The 24375-nt window shown below is 38.6% G+C and overlaps 1 protein-coding gene across 1 annotated transcript; it reads left to right on the top strand.

The window, feature by feature from the left end:
* Window positions 1-701: 701 nt before the first annotated feature.
* LOC121645912 (collagen alpha-1(XXVI) chain) lies at window positions 702-23127 on the top strand. Its single transcript, XM_041994691.1, has 14 exons — window positions 702-1059; window positions 1242-1364; window positions 1898-2001; window positions 14792-14853; window positions 14953-15079; window positions 15551-15655; window positions 15787-15915; window positions 19086-19163; window positions 19540-19592; window positions 19679-19741; window positions 20158-20193; window positions 20271-20315; window positions 20391-20475; window positions 21003-23127. Exons 1-14 carry the CDS (start codon window positions 884-886, stop codon window positions 21140-21142), a joined length of 1326 nt encoding a protein of 441 aa, XP_041850625.1. The 5' UTR covers window positions 702-883; the 3' UTR covers window positions 21143-23127.
* Window positions 23128-24375: the final 1248 nt, after the last annotated feature.

Below are 24375 nucleotides of genomic sequence, written 5' to 3'. Positions count from 1 at the left end.
GAACTTCTGACCTCACAATTATAAGATAGCCTACTAGTGTAATGTCAAACAAATGAGAGTAGCTCATCCAGTTAGTAGGACAGGGACTCCAGTTAATGAAAATAGTGTAAAACCATCTTAGTTTATTTAGACTATTTATTCATCCACCCATTTATTTGTTGATTTGTAAAAAAAATCCCTTCCTTATTAAAACCTTATTGACTTACCCACTGCATGTTTTCAGATAAAGAAAATGTCTAGCATCAGTCTCCAATTTTGGACTTTACAGAAATTTACTGAAGTAAAACGAGAATTACTGTCCGCTGAGTGTTATCTCCAGAATGAGACATTATCAAGATATCGTATTCTTGCCCTCATTGCGATGTCTTGTAAAAGCTTATAGATTGTCTTAAATAAGTCCCATTGGAGCAGTTATATTACTGCATAGCATCAATCATGGTAATAAACACAAAACCGACAACGACGATTAGAGCTTTGTAACTATAAATCCACTTCTTGCCATGTCGTTCACATTATTCTATATGAACACAAAGAAATTGTGGTTTTCGATAGAGAACAGATGCGCTTTTGCGCAGTCCGTGGTCAGCCCTCACAGTGAGCGCGCTTTTTACGCACACTGGTTATTTGACTCCTAAGTTCTCGGCACGATGTCAAACGTCAGAAACCTAGGTTTTTCTATAGGAAGGGTAATGTGTCATTCATGTCGGGCTCTTGAAGGGGGCAGCTTGTTTCTCCTCGTGCAGAAGTTAATGTTCTGTGTGGTAATTGTGTTGGTTTTCTTTCTCCATTCCGCTTCATACTGTAAATAGATTTCTGCCAAGGATACTTACTTGAAAACCTACGTTATCTTTCGACATCTCTGTCAGGGATCATTTAAACGGAGATGATGGCTTTTTCTTACCTTTACCCGCTGTGCATGTGGGTTAGTTTAGTGAGTCCTTCGCTGGGAACCGGGTTTGTTTATCACTTTCCAGGCATCACAATGCAGCGGCAGCGCATCAAATCGGAACAGAGCAGAAGCACGGGACCCCCGGGTACCGGCTCCCGTACCCAGCTTAGGTGCGCCGGAGAGCTTTAGACAATGTTTCTGTTGTAAACTATTGGTGTTGGGTGAAACTCTCTTTTTTTGTGTGTCGACCATCACATTTTTTATACAATACTTTAGTTCTAGATGATGATCTTTGAGATTGGCTTTCATTTCATATTAAGGAGGATTACGTGTTTCTTGTTCTGTATTTTAGAAACTGGTGTCAGTACAGTGTTTCCAGGACAGTGACCTGTCAGGTGCAAAATGGGACAGAAACCTCAGTGCAGAGAGTGATTCAAGGCTGCAGATGGCCAGGACCATGTGCCAAAGTCATCAGGTACCCTCTGAGTTTTCACTACTTCTTTAAAGTAATCTTCTCCTGTGACCTCTGATGATGAGAGCTACTGTTTTCCGAGTGACAGTTATCATCATGTACTAAAGCAGGGCTGAATTTAGTAACCTTTAGTTCTTTTATATCAAATTGATACAAAACTATTACGTTTCTCTCATAAAAGTTAAGGTTGTGTCAAATTATTAGTTATAGTTAGAAAAGCATTGACCATGCAATGCAATGTACAATGATGGAAAGAACTACAAATTTCCTCTCATTGTTTTAAAGCCTTCTACTTTTGATGCTTTAATGTTCTAAAACTATTTTACTAACTTTGTCAGCTCAAATCTTTCTGAGGATCTTTGCTTCTAGTTTTTTCTTACCTCTTCTCCCAAATTTTGTTCTCTTTCTCACATTCTCTTGTCAAAGGAAGCTAAATATATCTGCCACTTTTATTATGTCTGTGCACATGCCTTTGTTTCTGCATGTGGCTGAAACATATGTCCCTAAAATCAGTGTCCTCATTTGCTGTTTTCCAGCTACAGGACGGTGATCAGACCATCCTTCAAGACTGCCCACAAGCAAATAACCTCACTGGAGTGGCGATGCTGTCCTGGGTTTGTGGGAGAAGAATGTCGCGAAGGTGGGTTTCTTCCTTTCACATGATGTAACTTTCTCAAAAGACTAAATAGACTTATCAGACACTAATTTTCCCAAGGACGTAAATAAAGGCCATGTGTTTTGCCCTGGCACATCTGTCTCTTCTTAGCAGCACCAGGCAACTTTACCCACATCAGTGCCTTTTTCCTCTTTGGTGGTGTGTATCTGGATAGGTTGCTAATCACACTGTACAGTACAGCAGTTGGCTTCTTGATATGGCTGTAAAGTAGTGTTGACGTAGGACTGAAAGCCTGTGTTAGATTACTTTTGGTTACAGGGACTGCAGTAAAACAACAGTTGAAAGGGATCCCAGGCTCAGTGGTTTTGTACCTTTTTTTTAAAAAACCCATAAAAGCCATGCATTCAAGATACTTCTGTGCCTAGAAGGAAGATTGGAATTGCAGTGTTTCTCCTTCTGTGTATTACTTTTTTTATGTGTGTTTATATGTTTGCACACATATCCTCTATTTTGTGGTACAGAATCAGTCTTGCCTGCCTCTCTGAATATCATCATCACACCTAAAAGATTGAATGAAAAAAGTTTCCAGTGAACGTCCAGCTGGGCAGCTTGTAAAGTGGGTGGCTTCTCAGTGCTGGGCAGCATAACTCCTAAATACCAAAGACCGCAGACGCTGGGCCCAATAAAGACCAAAAAGGTCGAGCCACCATGGTTAGCATGAGGAAAAATGCAAGATCTGCTTTTTGCATTTTGTGTTTTAATCATCACAGAAACCTGTAAAGAGAGACTGAGTCTGCCCCAGCTAGAATTACTTAAAGTGCACAGACATTAGCTGTTTCTATTAACATTAATTAGTACAGACACCAGCTTTGTAGATATTTTTAAGCCTGTGTAATAAATTACTGTGACATTGAAAAACACTAGCCTGTTTGAATTAGTCCAACATTAACAGTTACCTCAATAAGTGGGTTTTTCTAACGGGTTATAATTACCACACCTTGTTCCGTTTTGCAGGATTATTTATTATTTGCACATGGATGGACAAGACTTACCACAAAAGCATATTTTTAAACTAATGGAGTAAACAGACATTAGTACAAAACCTTTGGAAACCATTATTTTCCCAGTTCTGGATATTATTCTGTGCAGAAATGAACACATAGCTGTATCTGGGTGTGTAATGCCAGAGATTATGGTTCACTTGAAACCAAAGTGGTTGAGGAGTGTGAAGAGGTTATCAGCTGTTTATTTAACGTTAGCTGAAATGTGTTTGCACTTTCTAAAGGCTATAGAGCTGTGAGATAATTGCTTACACGTGGAGAGACAGAGGGCCAGGTTGGCCTCAGTGAGAAGCTTAAAGACAGAGGCTGATGTCACTTACAGTCTGCTTCACACTGAGGGGTGAGGGAGAGGCTGACAGGGGTCAGTGTGTCCGAGTTAGACGACAGAAAGAGAGGACTCTGAGGGGAGAAAGTTAGTGATCATGTAACAAAGAAGAGAAGAGAAGAGAAGAGAAGAGAAGAGAAGAGAAGAGAAGAGAAGAGAAGAGAAGAGTGTCAAATGTTTTTGTTCCACAAGATTGCAGCTGCTAAAAGCTGCCCAGACGGCAGCAGAGCAGAAAGTCGATTCTGTGGGAAAGTGGCCCCGCTGAGAATAATGAGCATGACACTTCTTCACTGGGTCTTTGTAGCATACGTGACCAAGACCAGGCTACAACTCTGAAACAAGGACTTGCTCTCTTTGTACAGTAGTGCTCAAATCTCCCTTAAAGTTTTTATTATTTCTGTATAACAGTGACATGAAACATCTTCCGGTTTTCCCCAAATGACATAAGCAGAACCCAGGTTAATAAATGACACAAAAACATTATATTATTTTATTCCTAATGCAGTAACTTTACTCTTTTGTAACTGTCCCATTACAGACTGGATGTGTTGGATTGTAATCATGCAGTTTATGACACTTCAAGACATTTTACTTTAGTAATCACAGGTGCAATTCAGAAAGCATAGTACAAGGAAAGCAAATGCTCCTGGTCCAGATGTAGAGGAAAAATAATATCCCAAACCATAATGTTACTGCCACCATGTTTTACAGATAAGAAACACATTACACTATTTTTGGTCTCATCCATCCAAAAGAAAGTTCTCCAATCTGGGTTTTCTGTGTGATGTTAACAAACTGCAGATAGGCAGCAATATTCTTATTGGAGAACAGTGGCTACCTTCTTGCTAAACTACCATTCACATAATTATTGATACGTTTTCTGCTAAATGTGAGACACGTTGCTTAGAAGTGATCCTGTTCTTTTGGGACCCATCATTGTTAATCTTTGTTGGTAGACCACAAAGTAACAATCTGACTTTGAATTGGTAAGTTTCAAATTCTACAACTGCTTTGGGATCTTTTCCAGCCCAGTGAACATCAGCAACTTCTTTTCTGAGCTCCTCATAAATCTAATTTGTTCTCTCATAAATATCCATTATGATGCTGCGAAGGTCAGACTTTTATATAACCCTACCTGGCGTGGCCCCCCTTTACAACTGATTGTTATCCCAGTGAGAGATACTCCTGACTCTATTTTCATCTTCGGATTCACATACTTTTGACACTTTTTGTCAAAAGTATGTGAATTGATATATAATATTAGATCATTTTTCTGACAAGCTTTCAAGTCCAACTGGAGTCACCCTGGAGTCACTCTTCCTTGTTTCCTCTATTCTGAGCTAGGATAGCTGTTGTTTTTTTACTTTGTGTTTAATGGTTAGACATGAGAGTCATCAATCTTCTCATCTAACTTTAGGTATTAGAACAAATAAGCAAATTTCCCAAAATGTTACACAATCCCTTTAAATTTCTCCAGTTTTTGGACTTTCTACACTGGCTCTCTGTAAAGGTTAGAATAGGAAAAAAAAAAACTGCCCATTACAAACAAAACTTTAATGGCTAAGCTCCAACATATATGAAAGATCTTCTTGTTCCCTATCACTTCACAAGAACACTTTGCTACTGGTATGCAGCTATGTTCCCAGAATCTCTAGGACTATAATGGGAGGTAGAGTCTAGTTTCTGGCTACTTGCTTTTGAAAATGTCTACTTGCATGGATGCAGGACACAGGCACCATTTTTGCTTTTAAAAACAGAGCTTAAGGTAAATCTCTTTTACCGGGTCTTTGCCCAATCCGTTGATATGCCTGTGATCTATCTATTAGCTTTAAACCGAAATGTTTTAGTGTTGACTTCTTGTTTTAATGCATATTTAGTTGCCTTTATGAGTGTGAATTATCTATTTATTTATTTAATTAATTAAACCATCTTTTGCTGTGACTGTTTTCATCCAAATTTTGCTTTTGTTCTGCGAAGCACTTTGGGTTACCCTTGTGTTTGAATGTTTAGTATAAATAAAGTGGAGATGAGTTGAACTTTGGCTAAAGACCAAATTCTGAGTGCGTATTTGCACATTTATTTTTGGCTCTCTATGACAACAATAAATATGCAGCTCTGTGTAGCAGAAAAATGCTGTAACACAGGCTTTGAGCCAGTTGTTTTATCAGCAAGAGAGAGGACGGCCTTAACCGATGAGGATGACGTCACCTCTGGTTTTAGTTTTTAGGGGTCCTGGCTCTACTTCAGAGGCCCTTGAAACCCTTAGAGATGTAGAGGCAGGGGATGTAAAGAAGGCCAGAGTCAAAGTTAAGGTTGTGTAGGTTTAGGAGATGCTCATTCTTATCATGTCTGTGGACACTCTTCTTTACATCTTCCAAAACGTTCTTTGAATGACACTAATATGACGATAGAAAAATAAAATAAAATCATACACCAAGGTATCTTGCAGCATTGAGTTGTTTTTGTAAATTCTTTCTGATTTGCTATAACCCAAGAAATGTTTTGGGGGTTATCCTGTAGGGATTATTGTTAAGCATGCAAGTCTCCTGGGAAGTTGGAGCATGCAGCTGCTTCACAGGTCCATCAAATGTTCAGAATTGAAACCTCGAGTCAATTACTTTTTCAGTTTTGCAATAAACATGCACAACCAAATACTGCCCTTTCTCTTAACCCAAAACAAACAACCAGGAAAATAATTGCCCCAAAAATGTCTAAATGTATAAATCTAATAAATGCTGTGATGATATTGTGATTTCTGATGGTTACTGAATCAGCCATTAAATATTTTATCATGTCATGTTTGAACTTTTTCAAGTCCTTCAGTGTGTTCTCTACATTTATGCTAATAACTCTCTAAGTGCTAATAACACTCCCAATCCCAATGCTTAAGGCTAAGCTGGTCCCTAAAGCCTGAATCATTGTGTGTTTGCTAATGGAAAATGGGTGTTTTCTGCACACACTGTGTTGACACCCTGACCCGTCAATATTTTTGACAGTCTGGTTAGGGCTGGCTGTGCACAGTGCATCTCTCAAGTTTTACATTTTGCTTTCAGCAGAGTTGTACTAACACATGACGGCATGGAACACATTTGGGAGAAATGTGTTCGTAATTTCCTTGCTTCCCCTCCTCCCATCCCCATCACAGTTTCACCCCAGCACCTATCTCCACACATGATCACATTAACTGTAGGAATTGTGGGTATTGTGTGTGTTTATATGGGAAGTGTAATCCTAAAAGAATCAGTGCTGGGACCTCCCCTGATGAGAGTGGTAACCTTTGATCTCATGCAAAAACTTAGGAAAGAAGTTTGACAAGTTTAGTATTGGGTGTGCAGGGAGTATTTTTTTCTTTCTTTTGTAAATTTAGCAATGCATTTCATTAAAGAAGTGAAAAAGCGACTGAAAGCTTTGAATGTCAAGTGTTAATGTGTTAATGTAACAGCTATGAAGCTGCCAAAGTCACTGTTTCCTCTCTGCATCTGGATAAGAAGGAAAGTGAGGGGAAATCTGCCAGAGGGATTATCTCTTATACCAGCTTTATTATATACCATTCAAACATAGCTTTGAGTTTTTCCATTTTATCATCTTTTTTCATCCACATTCTGACTGTTGCTCTTTTGCCCTTGATTTTTCTTGCCACTGCCGTCCTCTTTATCTTCTACACTCCTTGCTGCTTTCCACTTATCTGACTTCCTATGTCCCTTAGATCTCCCGCTCTCCTCTCCTTGCAGTAAAGTGATAAAACAGAGCCATATCCCACATGTGCTCCTCTAGACCTCAACCTGCAGTGTGAGGATATGACTGATGTCTCTGTTACATCCCTTGTTGTACTCAAATATGGGTCAAAGGGCGTCCTTTGACCTACTGGGAGCTATGGGATATCTCAGCTGCTCCTGCTCCTGGTCTGATCTGCCTGATGGATGATGCTCTGTTCATGCTCCTTCTGGGGTTTTTCATTTCTTTCTTAAGCTTATCGGTGGCTCTTCCTGCCTTTCTGTGATATCTTTCCATTTAGCTGTCAGTTTATCCGTCTGCAGCTCCACACATCTGTTTATGCAGGTAAAGTTCCAAAGTTCCTTAAAAAGAAAAGAAAGACTTTGAGGTCATAAACTTGTGTGTTCACTGGTTTGTGTTGTTTTTACTCTGTATGAAACTGGAAAATTTCCTTCTCATAGGCCAGAGAGTTAAGAAAATGAGAGAAACCATTTGCATAGTTGAAAATGTCTTGTACTTTATTCATTAGTTGCACTTAATAGTTCACAAGAAAATTGGAAAGAAAGTTGAAAAAGGAACCAAGGACAAGTAGCAAAAAATGAAGTATCTTATCTCAGAAAGAACTAGGAGGAGGAGAGTTTTGAGGAAAAAAAAAAAAAGACTGGCTGCTCAAAGAGTCTACAGCCAGGTCTTTGTTTGTCTTTGTTTGAGGTTGGGTTTTTGGTGGTTTGAATTCTTTTAATTTTTTATGCCATTTTACTGTAAAGAAAAATGATGTCCCGAGGAAATTTAGCAAGTGTCCATTTGTCTTTTAACACTAACATTAAAGGTGCAATTAAAGACTAATCAAGGTTTATAAATGAATGTTCCATGGATGTGTTATCTTGACATTGTTTCAGCATCCTTTCAACAACTAAATGTTAAACAGACAAAAATAGTCTCCGACAAAGGCGTGTGATGCTTCTCTTAAACATTTACAAGCTTTTAATTATTTTTTTTTTTTAATGAAATGATATTTTAAGATTGTCCTGAAAACTGCAGACCAAGAAAAGCTTTGTCTAAGAGCTGAAAGGTCAGGTTTAAATATCTCTATCAAATGTCAATTTATGCAAAGGTTAAGGGTTAATTAAATGTATTTACTTATGTCAGCAAGTGTAAAGCCAGGGTATCACAAAATTCAGAAGAAAGAATTATCATTGTCATTCTGAATATTTGCACAAAGTTTCATGATGATCCGTCTTCCAGTAGACAGCACTGAAATCAACGAAGCCATGCCGTTAGCTAGTCAGCTTTTACATCAATTTTCATAAATTACCTACAGTAAATCTTTTTAACTATCATCTTCACAGCATCCACAATATGTTTTGTAGACCCCTTTAAGGTAGAAAGTGAATGGTTGCTTTTTAAACTTACACATTAGCAAAAAGATGAAGTGGTGCTTAAAAAAGTGGTGTTTTTGGGAAGGAGGTCTTGAAGAAACAGGAGCTTAAGTGCCCTTGCTGAACATTAGGACCATTAAGTCTGTACAAAGAGCCAGAATGAGACATTAAGAGTGATTTTTGTTTGTTTGCTTTTTATTCTTCTTTCTTTTTTAGAGGATTTTCAGAATTATAGAGCTGGAATAATGGGTCTTCCTTTTGATCTCTGCATTTCTGACAGGAACTATATTTTCAACTTTACGGTGGCATTTATGTCATCACATAACAGTAATTACAATATCTCTATACAGTCATTTGTATGCCGGAATCTTCTACCACTTTCTTTCCCTTTCTGTCTCCGCCACTTTTATCCTCTCCATTTTATCAGATGTTACTGAAGAACCATCAAAACTGGATCTCTTCTTTCAACTGATTGTCTCTTCTCAGAAAATTCACACAGCAGCACCTCATAGCATGATGATGACTGTATGTCTGTGCACCAGCAGGGCCATCCATCTCCAGCTGTGAGTGATGTGTAGATAACATTTCAGCAACAGAGTAGCAATGTGCTGGATTCTGGCAGAGGGGCTGCACAATGCAGCATGACTGGATGAGTGGGTCCATCCTAGCAGCGTGAGGAATTTATTTGTAGACTCCGTTTGGAAGACAATGTGTTTTTGTATCATAACTCTGACTGCTGAGAATCAGCATGTTTTAAAGAAGAATGTCAGACTAATAACTGTGCTGCACTGTGGCTCTAGTCCATTGTGTTGTCACATGTTATGCATATTTCTTAGTTACAAAGTGCTTAGTTTATAGAGAGGTGTGTGGCCTGGAAGCTTTCATCATGGTGAAAAATACTAAATAGTCCCACTGTGCACTACTAGACATCTTGGTTTTCAAAAAAAGTTTCATTCACCCTCCTCCACCAGCAGCCGTGGTCAAAGTGAGTGTGTGATTTAACGAGTAAGAGTTTGTGGCTGGACAAATGTGTGTGCTCGTGCATGTGCATGGGTGGGTGTGTGTTTTGTGCCAGCTGTTATTCATGCCAGCAATAGCTGACCACTTGCTGGCTGGGGCAAACGCACAACAGGCTTCTGGGATGCAGCCAACTCTGGAAGGCTGTCTGTGTTTGCACACACACACACACACACATATAGACCCTGCTTGCACACACATACACACAGACTGGGAACACACTTGTCTGCTTATTCTGGTGATGTGACAGCAGTTCCTAGAATGGGCCAAGATGATGTTTCAATAGATCATCCTTTCGTACCACTCACACACAGACAGAGCAAATATTTAGTGGCATTGGAAATTACTGTCCCACACTGTGTGCGTCATGGTTTGTTTTGTGGTTGAGGTTGTCTCTGTGGATGTGTCCATGTGTGTGCAAAAAGGAGAGAAAAATACAAGGGATTCTTAGATCTAAATCCAGGCCTAATGTAGGAAATGTGTCTGTCTCAGACTGTGCCCACAGTCTGACCTGCATGTTTGCCAAAACATCATAATACATATGATTTGTTAAACTGGGTTATTTTTAATTGTTTCCTGATATGGAAAAGGGTCTCTGTTTCAATTCCTCTCATGTTGAAATTAAGATTTATATCACAAAAAGTCTTTTTCCACAAGGGAGTTTGAACTGAGCAGTTGTCTCTCAGTTTTTATTGCCAGACTTAATAACTGAGCTAATCACTCAAAGCCAACACCAGCTTCTATACCTGAGTATGTAATCCATTTGTATGGTACATTATCCAAATGCATGAAGCATTTTCTTAGCTAATGCAGAAGTGTAAATTTGGGAAAAGAGAAGGAAAAATGTGTCTTTGCATAATTTTCAGGGAATTTGAAGAAATATCAGACAAGATGAAGTATGTGAATATTTGAAAAACTGCTAAAACACACAAATCCTTCTATCTTGTTGCAGCAGAAAAGTTATCTGTTTTTTCTGTTTATTTGGTTTCCCACTTAAGACAACATGGTTCTGAATCTTTCCCATGAGCTGTGTACAGTCCAAGAAAAATAACCCAGTCTGATGTTTTTATGGTGTAATTATGGATCCAAACAGACTCTATAGTTGTGGTACCGTTCTAAACATCTCGAGCACAGCGGAAGTTTGGTTTTCTAACCCAGCATAATTAAATTCCAACTGTAGAGCTGAAATTCTTTTCCCCCCATCTTAAGCAAAAAATACAGTTGTTCTGCTCTGGTTCACATTTATGGTAGATTAGTCCTGGTGTTTTCCCACAGTCTGTGTTTATGACATAACAATAAAATAGCTGGTTTATTTCAGGCTCTAGTTGGACATGAGATGAAGATTGGACTAGTTAACTAATTAGCAGTGAAGAATTGAGCTAAAGAGTCCTTTTTTAGGCCTGAGGAGCAGGATGTCATGATGGGTGAAGCAGAGATTGGTTATTTTCTGGAAACAGACTAAAAGGGCAGCCAAGTCTCATCATGTAGTAGGCAATGTGCAAAATCTAGTGTCACAATCAAGTTAGAAATTGTGAGATGTTTATGTTACAAGGAATAATTAAGTGGATCTGATATGACTTTTCATCATTTCAGTTAAATATAAAAATTTAAAAGTCATATTTTTGTATTTAAATTGACAAAAGTCAACTCCAAGTCAAAAATATGGAGATCTATAATCTTTGTTTTCCAGCTAAAAAGATGACCCTAAGCTGCCATTATTTTTTCTTAATTTTTCTTAATTTCTTGCCAGTTATGGTTTGCCTTTAAGAGCTTCACATCAAAGAAGGACGAGGTGTTGCTTTCAAGACAAGACTTCCATGAGGCATGCCAGTCAGAAAATAGTGGGCTTTTTAAAAGGTCCCGAAAAAGACAGAAACAGTAACAACAGCTGATGGTTTAAGGGGCTTCATCAGAGCCAGTACATGAAGTGAGGATTCTCTTCATTATGAATTACACTGGGAGTCCCAGAGTGAAGTACAGAGCTGAAAATTATATTAGTTTTGATGCTAAACATTTCTTTTCGTGAAAGTTTTTATGAAAAGTGAAAATTTGACCTGACAATAGTTACACAGTTGTTACAGATCCTGCAGGGCAAGCACAAATGTGTGTACAGGATTTCTAGGTAATCCTACTGTTAATGCATTTTATTCAATCCACAAATGTCAGCCTAATGGTGCTAGAGAAAAGTCCAAAAGTCTTAAGGGATGCATTATCTGGAAAGCATGAATATCTGCAGAAAATTTAGTGCCAATCCATTTTGTAGTTGTTGAGATAAGAGCCTAGTCCTACCATTTTATCAGAGATTGTAATGCTCCGCTAGTTGTGCTAAAAACTAAATGTCGACACATCATCACAGAGTAACTCGTGGAATGCATCACAGATTGATGTGCTGCATTACAGAGAGTGTCAGAGGGTGGAGACTTCCTCTGGGCTGATGATGAATAACTGGAGGAGATGAATGTATATCATCTCATCAGTCCTCACATTGTGGAGTCCATGATTGCCCGCAGTTCTGCATCTTCCATATCCTTCTAGTCACAGAGGAAACCTTGCTGCTCTTAGTCACAACAAACAGCTCATGTGGGGTCATTTAAGCAGTTGAACAGCTTTCTTAGGTTGATAAATTTGGAGGAATGTGTTTTAGATTAAACCGTTGATTGTTGTTTTTGTTTGTGGCTGCGCTCCAGGGTGAGAATAAAAAAAGTTGAAACAAAGCCTTGAGAGACCACACCCACAAAGGACAGGATATGATTTTGGACACAAACATGGCACAGACAGTCACTCTGTCCTATTTCAGTGAAGCAGAAAACTCAACACTGATAATAGCACCCTGTGCCATGGTCTGAGACAGCAATTTAGTCAGACCAGAGCTGTTTGTGGTCATTTTTGTTGTTGCTTTAGTTATTTATGAGCACCAGTTGCTCCTTGCTCTGGGCATCCCTGCTATGACCAAAATGTGGGTGGGTCTCATCTGTGGGACTGACAGCTGACATTCCAGACTTCTTATGAGCCATAGACCAGGGGAAGGCACAGATTTAGAATAAGTACAGGGTTTTCTATGAAACTGGGCTGTTCTGCGTTTTGGGTTACAGCTCATGCAAAAGTGCTGCATGGCCAGAAATGTGTGTGTATGTCTATTTGTGGTTTAGCAGTGGCTAAAGTAGTATAATTCTCAAAATAGAGATGACCAGGAAGTCGAAAACAGACTGAAAATAACCTAAAAATTTGTTGAAGACAAGAATGTCAATGAAGCACATATAAATAATCATCTTGGTGCTGATGGCAAAATAGATATAAAAAACCCTAAAGAACCGTCAGTCCATCTCATCTCAAGTCTTTCACTTTTAGCCTCTTTGTCCCTCAGTGAATGGTTTCTACTTTAGAAAAGTCTTTGAAACCATGAAAGTATTTATATCAGCTTCTGTTAGAAAAAGTTATCTATATTGATAAGCGTACTGAATACTATCATGATTCTGCAGCTCTCCCAATCTTAGCACAAGGTTTTAGCCTCATTCAGCCAGTACAACTTTTTTGGTTTTGTTCCCTATTACTGATCTTTAAGCATCAATATCCGGCTTCAGTTGGCAGCTGTTGTAAGTAAATCTCTTAAATCTACACCTGTTCTGCAACAAACTACAGACGGATACTGTCTGAGACTTGTTCATGACCACAATAGAGCATTTAAAAGCTAAAAATCCAGGCATTTCTTGTGGGCAGTAAGGACAAAAACAGGGTACAAATGAAAGTGACCATTGTGCTTGCGTTCACCATGTAGTTGCAAACAACGTAAATGGATCATAATGTCAGTCATGTCTGCTAGTACAGTGGTTCCCAACCTGGGAATCCTCACCCCCCCAAAGAGAACATGGGGTCTGTGAGGTTTGGACTTTATAGAGCCTGCAGTTGTTTAAATTAAGGCCACGTCCACACAGGGGCAAGTCAAAGTATCCACTTTAGTTTTTGTCTTGAGAAACATCACGGTGCAGATGATCCCTATAATAAAAACAGTAGGGCTATATGTTGATAGTTACCTTTACTCTGGTTTTTAACAACTGAAAGCAAAGGACTCAACCAGAATTCATCATTTATGGTAAAAAGCTGATTAATGAATGCATTAAGCACAGGGCCGGTGTGTGGTCCACAGCTTTTTTTGTCTTAGAAACTTTGTCTTGTCTTAAGAGTATGGCTACATCATGTTGTTGCTTTTTTCTCTTGTCTCTGTGTAGCCAAAAGGTTAAAAAGCTAGACATGTATTTATGACATGTGATCAAATAAACTTTTTTAAAACAGACATCACAGATAGAAGTTATTAAAAACACAAAAAACTTTTTGCTAGTGTTTTTCACCTTTACTTGCTCATCCAACAGGCACGTCTTAGTGCTGTATCAACGTGAGCAAGAATTCATAGGACAAATTGAAGCTGAAAACTTTCTTTTGAATGGCTGGGAAACTTATTATGGAATTATGGACTTGTTGCGGAATAGTATGGCTTTGGTGTGATAGTGATTTTTACGATTTACAGCAGGGGCACAGTATGTGAGAATGACTCAAAGTGTGTGCATGGTCACTTTAATAAAGGATCATATTTGGGCAGTTGTGGCTCATTGACATCTTTTTATAGTTTCTTGAGGATTGTGGGACTCTGTGGCATGGATCAGTCCTACTTCTTAGTAGTTTGTCTATATTTTTATTGGTCTGTCAAGAGGATTACGCAAAACCTCCTGAGCCAAAGCTCATAAAACATGGTTAAAAGGTGGAGTCTGGGTAAATGAGAAATGCATAGAATTCTGTTTACGATCCATATCACTTTCTTTGCAACTGCAAGATTATGGCATTGACCATGGCTGAGGACTAAAATCTTCAAGGGCATTTCTAGATCGTTTTTTATTTGTTGTTGATTTTGGCTGTGGTTAAGTTTAGTAAGCTTTTCTTTGGGATAGGAAAATATAGAAGGAATAACACAGAGTGTGTGTTTTTCATATCCACACATTTTCCTTCTTTCTGGAGGCAGAAGAGTGTGAGCATCCAGGCCATCACTGCCAGTCAGCTGGCAGACAGAAAACATGTAAACTCAGGATATGAACATATGTGTGCCTTCACAAGAAGTTTAAAACTATTTATTTCACAAGTGAGTGACATGATTTAAGGAGGAATTCTTCATAAATACCAAGGTCTGGTTTGATGGGTATTGTTTATCTATATCTTGGCTTGACTTTCTCTGTGCAAGATAGAGACAGGGTGCTGATGATACCAGGCAAGAGACAAGGCAGAGATGGAATGGGAAGACACCACAATTTACACCCACCTGTTTGTTTCAGAGTGTATGAACTGCACCAGTTTCAACAACATGAACAGCAGAATAAACAACATTGAATCAAAGGTAAAGTCGGTCCTCCTGATTCATCTTTTTAGTCTGAGTTTGTAAGCAGACAACTTTATCTTTACCAGATGTGACTGAAATTTGCTGCTTTTGTTCCAGATCAAACTATTAGAGGAGAGACAGCCATACCTGCCTGTAGTCCGGGGCTTACCCAAGGGACCAACTGAAAATGAGGTGGATGCACCTCAACCAACTCCTATTGGACCACGATCGTACTTGCCATCAGGTGTGAATACATCACAGAAAACATGTTTATAAAACACAGATGCGAAATGTTGAAGTGGATTTTGTACAGCAACATAACAACAGCAGGAATAAATCTACAGAATTAGAGTTCAAGTATTGATTGGAATTGTACTAATGATGCATATGACATTAAATCATGACATATGACATGATATTATGTTGACATAAAAACAACATATGATAGTATCATACACAATTTTGTTTAGTTTGGCTTTGTACTGATTGGATGGAGATGTCTTGCAGTGTGAGTCATCACTTCATCAGTAAATTTGGTGTCCATTGAGTATGATTTTTTTTTTTTGTTCCACAGTTATGGGGCAAAACACACAATAAACAAAGTTAAAGATTAATTTTATTTGGTAGCATTAAGATATCCATCCTGCAACAGAAAGAAAGCTCCTCCTTTGATTTACATTAGTGTATGACTCTGATTGTTTCTTTTATATTGCAGTATTAGGAGGCAGGGGGCCTCCAGGACCAGCTGGACCCCCAGGGCATCCAGGTTCTGCTGGGCCTCCAGGCCCTGCTGGAAGAGTAGGCATTCCAGGACCCGTTGGTAAAAGATGATCAGCCTTTCAAGTCTCATCTGATTGCCTGAAGATGGTTTTTGGTGTTATTACTTATTTAATTTGACTATATATTTTTTTCTGTTTGTCTGATTTTTTTTTGTTTGTTTGTTTTGTTTAGGACCAAAAGGAGACAGAGGTCCACCAGGAGAGATTGGCCTTCCTGGAACTCCTGGTCCACCAGGTCCTCCAGGACCAGGTCTGTCTCCTGTACGAATGCGAGGTGACGTTTTTCAAGTGGACCATCGAGGTAAGCAATTCCACCTCAAAACAAATCGTTTACAGTAATATTGAACTAAAACATCCCAGATGGGCTTAAATGAGAGCATAACAGAAATAGATCTTAAACACATGGTTGAGGTTTGACCCATAAGATGTTGTAAAACCATTCAAGAATTCAGTCTGTTAGATAGTCATTGCTGGTGCCAAAACCGCAAGCCTGTTTCACAGTCCATCCTTAGATGAGTCATATGCTTCATACACCTATCATATGCAAAATGTTTTTTACACAAAATAATCATTTGCCAGGCTGAACATGAAGCCAGTGTTTCTGTGTGTTAAAGGTAGACAGGTGGAGGCATACAGACTGAAACACACTGTAGGTTTTAGTGGCAGAGTTAAATTTGTAATGGAGAGGGATTTGTTTCTTTACCCCAAGCACAGCTTGCATAGATTTAGTTTAATTCTTTCCATGTGTCTTGTTGTTGCTGAGCCACTGTGTACTGCAACCTCAATTAGCACAAGCACTAACAACAGAGCTGAAGTATAAATCACGAAATTATCTATGGGTGTTTTGAAATGTCTGAATCAAAAATGTGTCAAAGCAATTTTTATATGTTTACTACAACTTCAGTTTTTCTCCCTACTGAGATCTGTGTGATGAAGCCTTTGTTCTATATGCTAAACAGACATCACTGCTTCATTCACTGATTGTTGCATTTCAACTATAACATCTTGTCAAATACAGAGGATGTGAAAACTAATCCAGATAGAAATTACATCTGTTCTGCCATTCACTTCTTGTGTTTCACCACAGGGAGGCAGTAGGAGCCTATAGTACATCACCTCATGGGGCCTGCTGGCTCTGATTAAGCTTTTGGCTCTGTCTGCTTTTCTGAGCTCGAGACTGTGTCTGCGGGTCTGGAGCTATGTAGATTTGGGTCTGTGGGACCATGTAAGCAGAGGGGGGCCAACTGGCTGTAAATCAGGCCTAATTTGTTAGCTGTCAGCACAACAGTCTGCGTTTTGGGGGAACTGGCCATGGCCCCAAGCCAGGAGCTGGGCTGGCTTTGAACAAGGGAGGAGATATCCTGCCACTCATGTCAAGTTTCATGGAGAGGCAGCCAGATTCGAGGAGACTGTAGCATTAGAAAATTAGTTCCAGAGGGGAAATCTGCTCCTTCTAGACCCTTTCTGTGGACTGTAGCCATAATGTAACAGTGCTGTCTCAACATGGGGAAAGACTGACACTGAGCATATGTTCAAGTGGTGAGGAAGTGTGGGGTGGTTTCAAACTAAATTCATACTTACAGTTTTACAATATATTGTGGAATATTGTGCATGCTGAGAAGAAGACATGAATTCCACTTCATGCATGCTCTCTGTGAAGTGTGATCTTGTTCCAGGGAATTGCATGTCCTTTACATCAACCAGCTGCTCCTGTCAATCACTGTCACCTTGAACTTAATCCAACTATTAACTGCTGATGAAACTCTGAAGTCTGACTGAGATGTTGCAATGTCCTAAATATTCTGTTATACTGGAAAAAAAATCATGTCTCAAGAACAAAAGGTATGGCCTGGAGAAAAACAGTACACCTTCTTTCAGTTGCAACATTTTATGTAGCACAACATAATTTTAATCATCACTATTTAAAGGATCTTAACATTAAGTAAATACAGCATCAGATGAACAATATCTGTGCTCAACAGTCAATCTTGGCTGAAATAAAGTCATGCAAATAGGACAATGATCCCAGGTACATCAGCAAATTTCCAAAAGACTATAAAACTGGTCAAAATTGGTGATGCAACAGTAGGAGGCCATCATGAAAAAGGAAAACAAAGCAGACATTGCACATAAAAAGAAGGAATGTGCTGTCAAGCTAATGAACATTAAAAAGCCTCAAAGGCCACAGAAGACTACAAAAGTGGAAGACAACCAAATTACTTCCTTGGTGAAAAAACCCCTTAAAAGTTAGATAGAATTCTCTCATGGAGTCGGGTGTATTATTATCTAAGTCTCTAATTAACAGATGCCTTCGTTAATGTAAAAAAAGAGTTTACCTCAAAATGTGAGCAACTGGCAACTCTCAAGAACAGAAAGGCTAGATTAAACTGTTAACTAATAATGGAAAAATGCATTTTCTTTTTATATAATATATATAATAATTTCGCTTATATATATATATATATATATATATATATATATATATATATAAAACAAACTATTTTGAAATGTAAATAAAGATTTAACAGACACTTATATGTAAAAAAAAAAGATGTGTACATACATAACAAAGCAGCAGAAACATTAATTCTAGTCAGACTAATTGTGTGTGCATCTTTGAATGTCTCTAAGACAATTGTAAGGAAACTTTCTCAAGAAAAAACACGTTTTCCTTAAGTGTTTCCTGCAGGTAAAGACTTTACAGTTTAATTCACAACAACTCAACAGTTTTAAGGTTCATTGCAGAGTTCAGAGCTCAGTGGGTTTGTGTGGGCACAGACTTCTCTCACGCCCCATTACAAAATTTATATGCATACTACCTTTGAATGTGAAATCAGTAGTGGTGGCTGAATGCACCTTTATTCTCTTCTGACAAGATTTAAACATGGTCACTAGTTTATTGAGAAATCCTGGACCAAATTAATGTAGCCAAATTTTGTGTTGCTAATGCACATTTGTTTATGCTTAATATAAGGAACATATCTCTGTGTGATTCAATCTGAGATACAAACTGAAGATCATCTCACACCTTCTTGGTGTGTTGTGATTTTTAATTGTAAAGAGCTGGTGGAACTGAATGAATCCAGCTCTATTCTAAAATTACTGTCTTTACTGTAAAACTTTAAGGTGATGGAGTTTTGCTAACCAGCAACAGTGCAGCTATGTGCGTTTTGTTATTTTCATGAGCTGCCTGTGAGTCATTGCAGTAATATAACCAGCGTTGATTAATGAAAGCATTTATTAAGAAAAATAGTTTATTTTTATGTAATTGCATCAGGAAATGGACTATAATTTCATATTGGTTTGATTCTTTTGAATCCAGAAGGACGTTATTAAAATTCCCACATTGTTTACAGTGAAAATATTTGAATAGCTGCATATCAGCATGAGATTTATTACAATAATTGTTAATGATGCTTATTATGTTTAATTTGATTTGTTAAAAGCTGTTTTTTTTTTTTTTTTTTCCAGAGGAGTACCCCATTTATCCAGTTACTCCTGAGATTGTGGCTGGCCCTCCTGGTCCAGCAGGTCCAGTCGGTCCCTCGGGTATGAAGTACAGACATTAACTAGAAGAAGGCATTTGTAGCCCCTCAGTCCATCATCCATGAAGCATACATGTGAACTATGTAATGTCCTGATAGAGTTATGACTTTTTTTAAATGTATGATTACAAATACGTGTTGTCAAAAATAGCACAAACATGCCATGGATGAGCAAACTTTTTTAACTGGAAATATTAAAGAAACAGTGGGTATATGTGTGTTTAAGCCTAGTTTATAAACCATGACAAATTCCCTAAATTGAGTCTATCTTTTTAATTTATTAATCTGAATTTTGGATGTTGCACAACAGCATCAGAGTCAAACCTAAACATTTGTTATTCATCACCTACAGTATGTTTTCTTTGTCACTGACACTTCAGGTGCCCCAGGACTAAGAGGACCTTCAGGGACACCAGGTCTACCAGGACAGGATGTGAGTATCTGTCACTAAGTAGTTATTACTGTTTACTTTTCAGACTGGCATCACTTATACATGTCAATGTGTTTTTCTAACACCAGGGCAAAGAAGGCCTCCCAGGCAGGCCTGGCTATCCTGGGCCAAAAGGAGATCCAGGGGAAAGGGTAAAAATGCTTGTTATTGGATTATCAGGCTGACTGAACATATTTAGTTCTTATGAACTATCAAAATGCTTTTAGTTCTACATTTTGTAAATGGCTCTAGCTGTCATGCAATCTTAAACACATTAAAGGTGAACAAGCTTTTCTTCAAAGACCCAATCCAAGCCGTGGCTAATCCTCCTCTCTCTCTCATCCAAGGCCAGGACTGCACTAATCAGGGCAGCCATGTCAGGTCTCCTCTGTTGTCAGCTTTCTTGGCCTGTGCCTTTAAACTTTATCCTCTTCCTCAACTAGCTATGATTCAAGATCGGAGATCTGTTGAAAAGGCAAATTATCTCAGGGGACAAAGAAAGTAAGCCACTGAAATTTATGTATGTATGACCAGGAATTGTTATTTTTCTTTGTTGTTCCTCTACCAGGGGCCCTCAGGTGCTACAGGCGAGCAGGGCCTACCTGTAAGTATAAGTGTTTTTGTGTTGGATAAAACTCATACACATACAACACAGACATGACAAGATTTTTTCACTCACAGGGAGCCCCAGGGCCTAAAGGAGAGCCAGGAGTAGGCTTTAATGAGGTTAGTGATATTAGTGTATTTTCCTACTGAGGATATGTTAAAAAATGACTTAACATGCATGATTATGGTGTTCAGGGTGAGGCTGTGCAGCAACTCAGGGAAGCACTGAAGATCCTGGCTGAGAGGGTACTGATCCTGGAGCACATGATCGGCATCCATGGTGAGAAAAAAACCAGAGGGGTTAGAAAATGTTTTTTCAAATAGAAAAACAGCTTGTTAAAGAAGTGGTTTTACATTCTGACATGGAGTTGAACAACAGAATCAATGCAGCTATCATAGGAAGTTTGTGGCTGAAACCAGCAGCCACAGTTAGTTTGAAAAACAGGAAAATGGACAGAAAACTGTGAAGCCTACGACCTGCATATCAAAATTCAATATTTAGGAACTTATTTACTTAATCTTTACAAAACTGAACGTTAAGAAAAAAATTATTTCTGGCTACCAAAGGACACATGACATAAGTTGTTTAAGAGATGTTGGTAGGATTTGCTGGATTTTGTCACCTATAATCAACTATTTTGCTGTAGTTGTGTGTTGTGGCAACATATTTTATGCTATTTCTTACAGACTTTTTCAGGAAAATTAATTATCTCATTTCCCAAAATGTCAAGCAATTCCTGTAAGGCAGTTTTAGAGGAAGACTGCCTCACTGCTGATTGTTTTTCTGTCTGTTGTTACTTTACACAGAGAACTCTGAGGGATCTGGATTTGGCAGCATTTCCGACCCACTGTCTTTCACTGGCCTGAAGACCAAACGCCGACAACCAGTTCAAACCCTTCCTCAGACTCTGGTGCTAAAAGAGAGACAAAGACGGGTCCCTCTTTAATATCATCAAAGCTTAAATTGTCATTTGTTTTTTATAATTATAAGGGATGTTGCAAATCTCGCCTAACTGGACCTACTTTTTTTTTTGTTCATATATTTGTTCCTTGTGACTTTGTTTTTCCAAATGTATTCGTTTATCCATCTTTTTTTGGCATAAACAAGTACTGTTGTAAAACTGAAACTGTTTGCAAAAGTGAGATGTTGAGCATTTCCTCCCTATAAAAGGATTTAATTAATCTTTCTCACCCTTTTGCCACATGAACTTAGCAGTGAACATTGTTGTACAAAGAAATACCATCTCATAGTGTTATGAGGGATTTGGCATCTTTCCTTCATCCAATAAAGACTGCCTAGTGGACACATCAGTTTCCTTAGTTGTCCTGCTCAGAGTTCTTGAAACCTGGACTGAAAATATACCATTTAGTGTTAAACACATTTTTGGAATTGCCTTGAGGTACATTTTGTGCGCCTGTCAAATATTTCTTTTAGCTTTTTCCTGTCCCGCCATGTGCTTGTTCATGTTAGTGCTGAGGTGAGATTCTTCCATGAAAATCTGCTTAAAATAAAGTTGGATGAACTGAGTAGCATCTGGAGAGAGCACATCTGGAAAGCAAAAGGAAGAGATGCTGAACCAGTTGAATTTTGGCTCAAGAGCTGCAAACCTTGCTCTGGTCTGATGCACCTGGAAGCTGACAGAGCACAAAACTTGACAGGGTTACATTGACTTCTTCATAAACTGCCTCTGAGATTTTTTTCTTAACTGATATGATTATTGTGTAATAATTCTCTGAGATACCCAGCTGTTCGTCTTAAAATAAAATCTCCCATCAGGTCTGGTATAATCTTTGTTTTCTATATTAAAAGCTTCATATCTAAAATACATTTTGGGAAATGCAATGCAACCTACATAAAGATCTACAGTATTCTGTAGTTTAAGCTAAAAATGAAACATCTTAATAAGGTAAAAAGAAAAGATGTACTGGTGACATCAGTACTGCACCCATGTCATATAAGTAAGGTCCAAATTATGAGCAGATGGGTGTGAAAAGTAGTTGATGTCAGACTTTAGACCAATCATAGCTGGGCACATTAGGAACGTCTAGAAGATAAACTGTAAAGAAAACTACAAAACTCTCAAAAGCAATCAAAGCTAACAATAAAAAACCTCTGACAGAGCAATGATGTAGAAAAAAGATAATGTATTGTCACCTGACTCGCAGATGAGTAGATACGGGTGCAAGGTCAGGTTGTGACATTAGTTTGCAAATCGGTTATTTGAAAGTAGCTTTTTAAGCTGATTAAGGACCCAAGATACTTCGTTAAGATGAGCAAAACATTGCTTTTTGTTGGGTTTGGTTGAAGTGCACTTCTTAACAACTTCACATAAAAGGCACTACACTCTTTTCTGCAACAACTAGTTCCTATCTGGCTTCTATTTTAAATATTGACGGACTCTTATTGAAGTTCTTGAAACTATCCTATCTTTAGTAAATTACATTAAAGGGTAACCAGGGTTTCTGACCTAGCCTATGAACTGGTACTGATACCAGTCTGCTCAAATCAGCAAGTCCAGTGAAGAGTGCAACTGGTTGAGCTGTTCCCCCTTGTATGGATAACGGAACAAACCAGATCTTGGGTGTGAATAGTTTATGCAGTTATTTTTATTATTAATGTTATAATGGCTTTAATTTACTATAGTTTTCAGAAAAAAGCACAAAAAAAAAAAAAAAAAAAAAAAAAAATCCCAGATGTCCAAAATTTTTCTGCCTGTCCCAAAACAGATGTGGAATTATTTTTCTGTTTTTTCTTATGAGTCATTATATGTTGCAAAGTGGTCTTGATTCAGGCCTTTCTTACATTTGTTTTGCTGTCATGTGCATTGTTAACCCCTTCTGTACTAAATCATCTTCAGGTGTGTTGTGTTTCATTTGAAACCTTTGTACTCAGCAGATATTTATCTGTATTGATTAATGAACTGACATTAAAACAGATTATTCCACATAATTATGATCTCATATACACTTTCTCACCAGCGTAAGACTCTTACACAGGTAGAAGCTTGTTATAAGTCATCTTCCTCTTTCTTTTATAGTTACTTCTCCACTTCTACTCTTTGTCCACAACTTGAGTTCTTGTTGTTAAGGTCTTCAGGCATCCCATGGGGAAGCTTGTAAACATTTGATTTACCTGAAAGGATTTTTTTAAATCCACAATGTGAAGGGCTGTCAGGTTTGCAGGGAGGGATCACAGATGCTTTTACATCTACAAATACAGAGCTGACTTTTGCCATTCAATTAGCTCATCAGAATAGGGAGATAAGTGTGGTTATGTATCATTGTCATTCTCCACTCTGGCCTCTTTATGCATCCTTTCATCTCTGCTATGTCTGCTTGTTTCTGTTTCTCTCCTTGTGTACCCTCTCCCCTCCTCCTTTGTCTGTCTCTCTCTTTTTGTTTTTCCTGTCTACTGAACAGAGACGTGTTGATATGAGGCCTGCTTGCATGGCCACAAGGGAACAAGTCTCTGGTGCTTTTGATCAGCTGCAAGATCAGACATGTCCACCGCTCCCCCACGTACACTCCAGTGACTGATCATGCAGCACAGTGCAGGCACAGACAACCAAAGATGCACTCCCACACATGTTCTCTGTGTTAATCATACAAGCATAGGCACAATGCAGAGGGCCTGTGGTCCATGTGTTGGTTCTGCTCACAGCAGGGTGGCTTGTTTGCTGGACACAAGGGAGCGGGAATGAGATGGTGTGTGTGATTTCCCCTTTCTTGCCCTTTTTTTTCACTTTTGACAGTAAGATGGATGATTGCAATCACAGGAGCCATCAGTGAGACAGAGTGGAGGTCTATGGGGCTGCGAGACACAGCCATGGGAAACCAGCCATCAGATTAATGCGTCACGCTGCCATAGGAACAATGTGCTGTTTATTTGTCTGGGGGTTTTGTTGTTTCATATGCATTTTCTTCTCTCTTCCCTCCTTCTATGTAGTCTTTTGATGTACAGAACATAAAAGCTTCGTCGTAAAAATATGTTCTGTCTTTTTGAAAGGGACAGAGAAGGAGAGTGTTTACATTTCACAACATGGTTAGTCTTCTGTAAGTCAGTGTGTCCCTTCAAACCAGTACAAATACATCAGATTTCATAGTGATTATAACAGTCTCTTTGATCTCTTGAGAGAATGAGAGACAGACTTTTACTCCACAGTTAACGGATGTTTTTAAG

The sequence above is a fragment of the Melanotaenia boesemani genome, chromosome 9, assembly GCF_017639745.1.
Source record: "Melanotaenia boesemani isolate fMelBoe1 chromosome 9, fMelBoe1.pri, whole genome shotgun sequence".
Classification (NCBI taxonomy): domain Eukaryota; kingdom Metazoa; phylum Chordata; class Actinopteri; order Atheriniformes; family Melanotaeniidae; genus Melanotaenia; species Melanotaenia boesemani.
Note: the sequence above shows the minus strand (reverse complement) of the source record. Positions and strands in the feature narration are given on the sequence as shown.

Excerpts from the sequence above, each read along its gene's own strand:
- LOC121645912 (XM_041994691.1), top strand. The coding sequence starts at position 884 with ATGATGGCTTTTTCTTACCTTTACCCGCTGTGCATGTGGGTTAGTTTA. Across the intron at positions 14,854-14,952 it reads TAAACAACATTGAATCAAAG|ATCAAACTATTAGAGGAGAG; the intron begins GTAAAGTCGGTC and ends CTTTTGTTCCAG. Across the intron at positions 19,593-19,678 it reads CAGGTCTACCAGGACAGGAT|GGCAAAGAAGGCCTCCCAGG; the intron begins GTGAGTATCTGT and ends TTCTAACACCAG.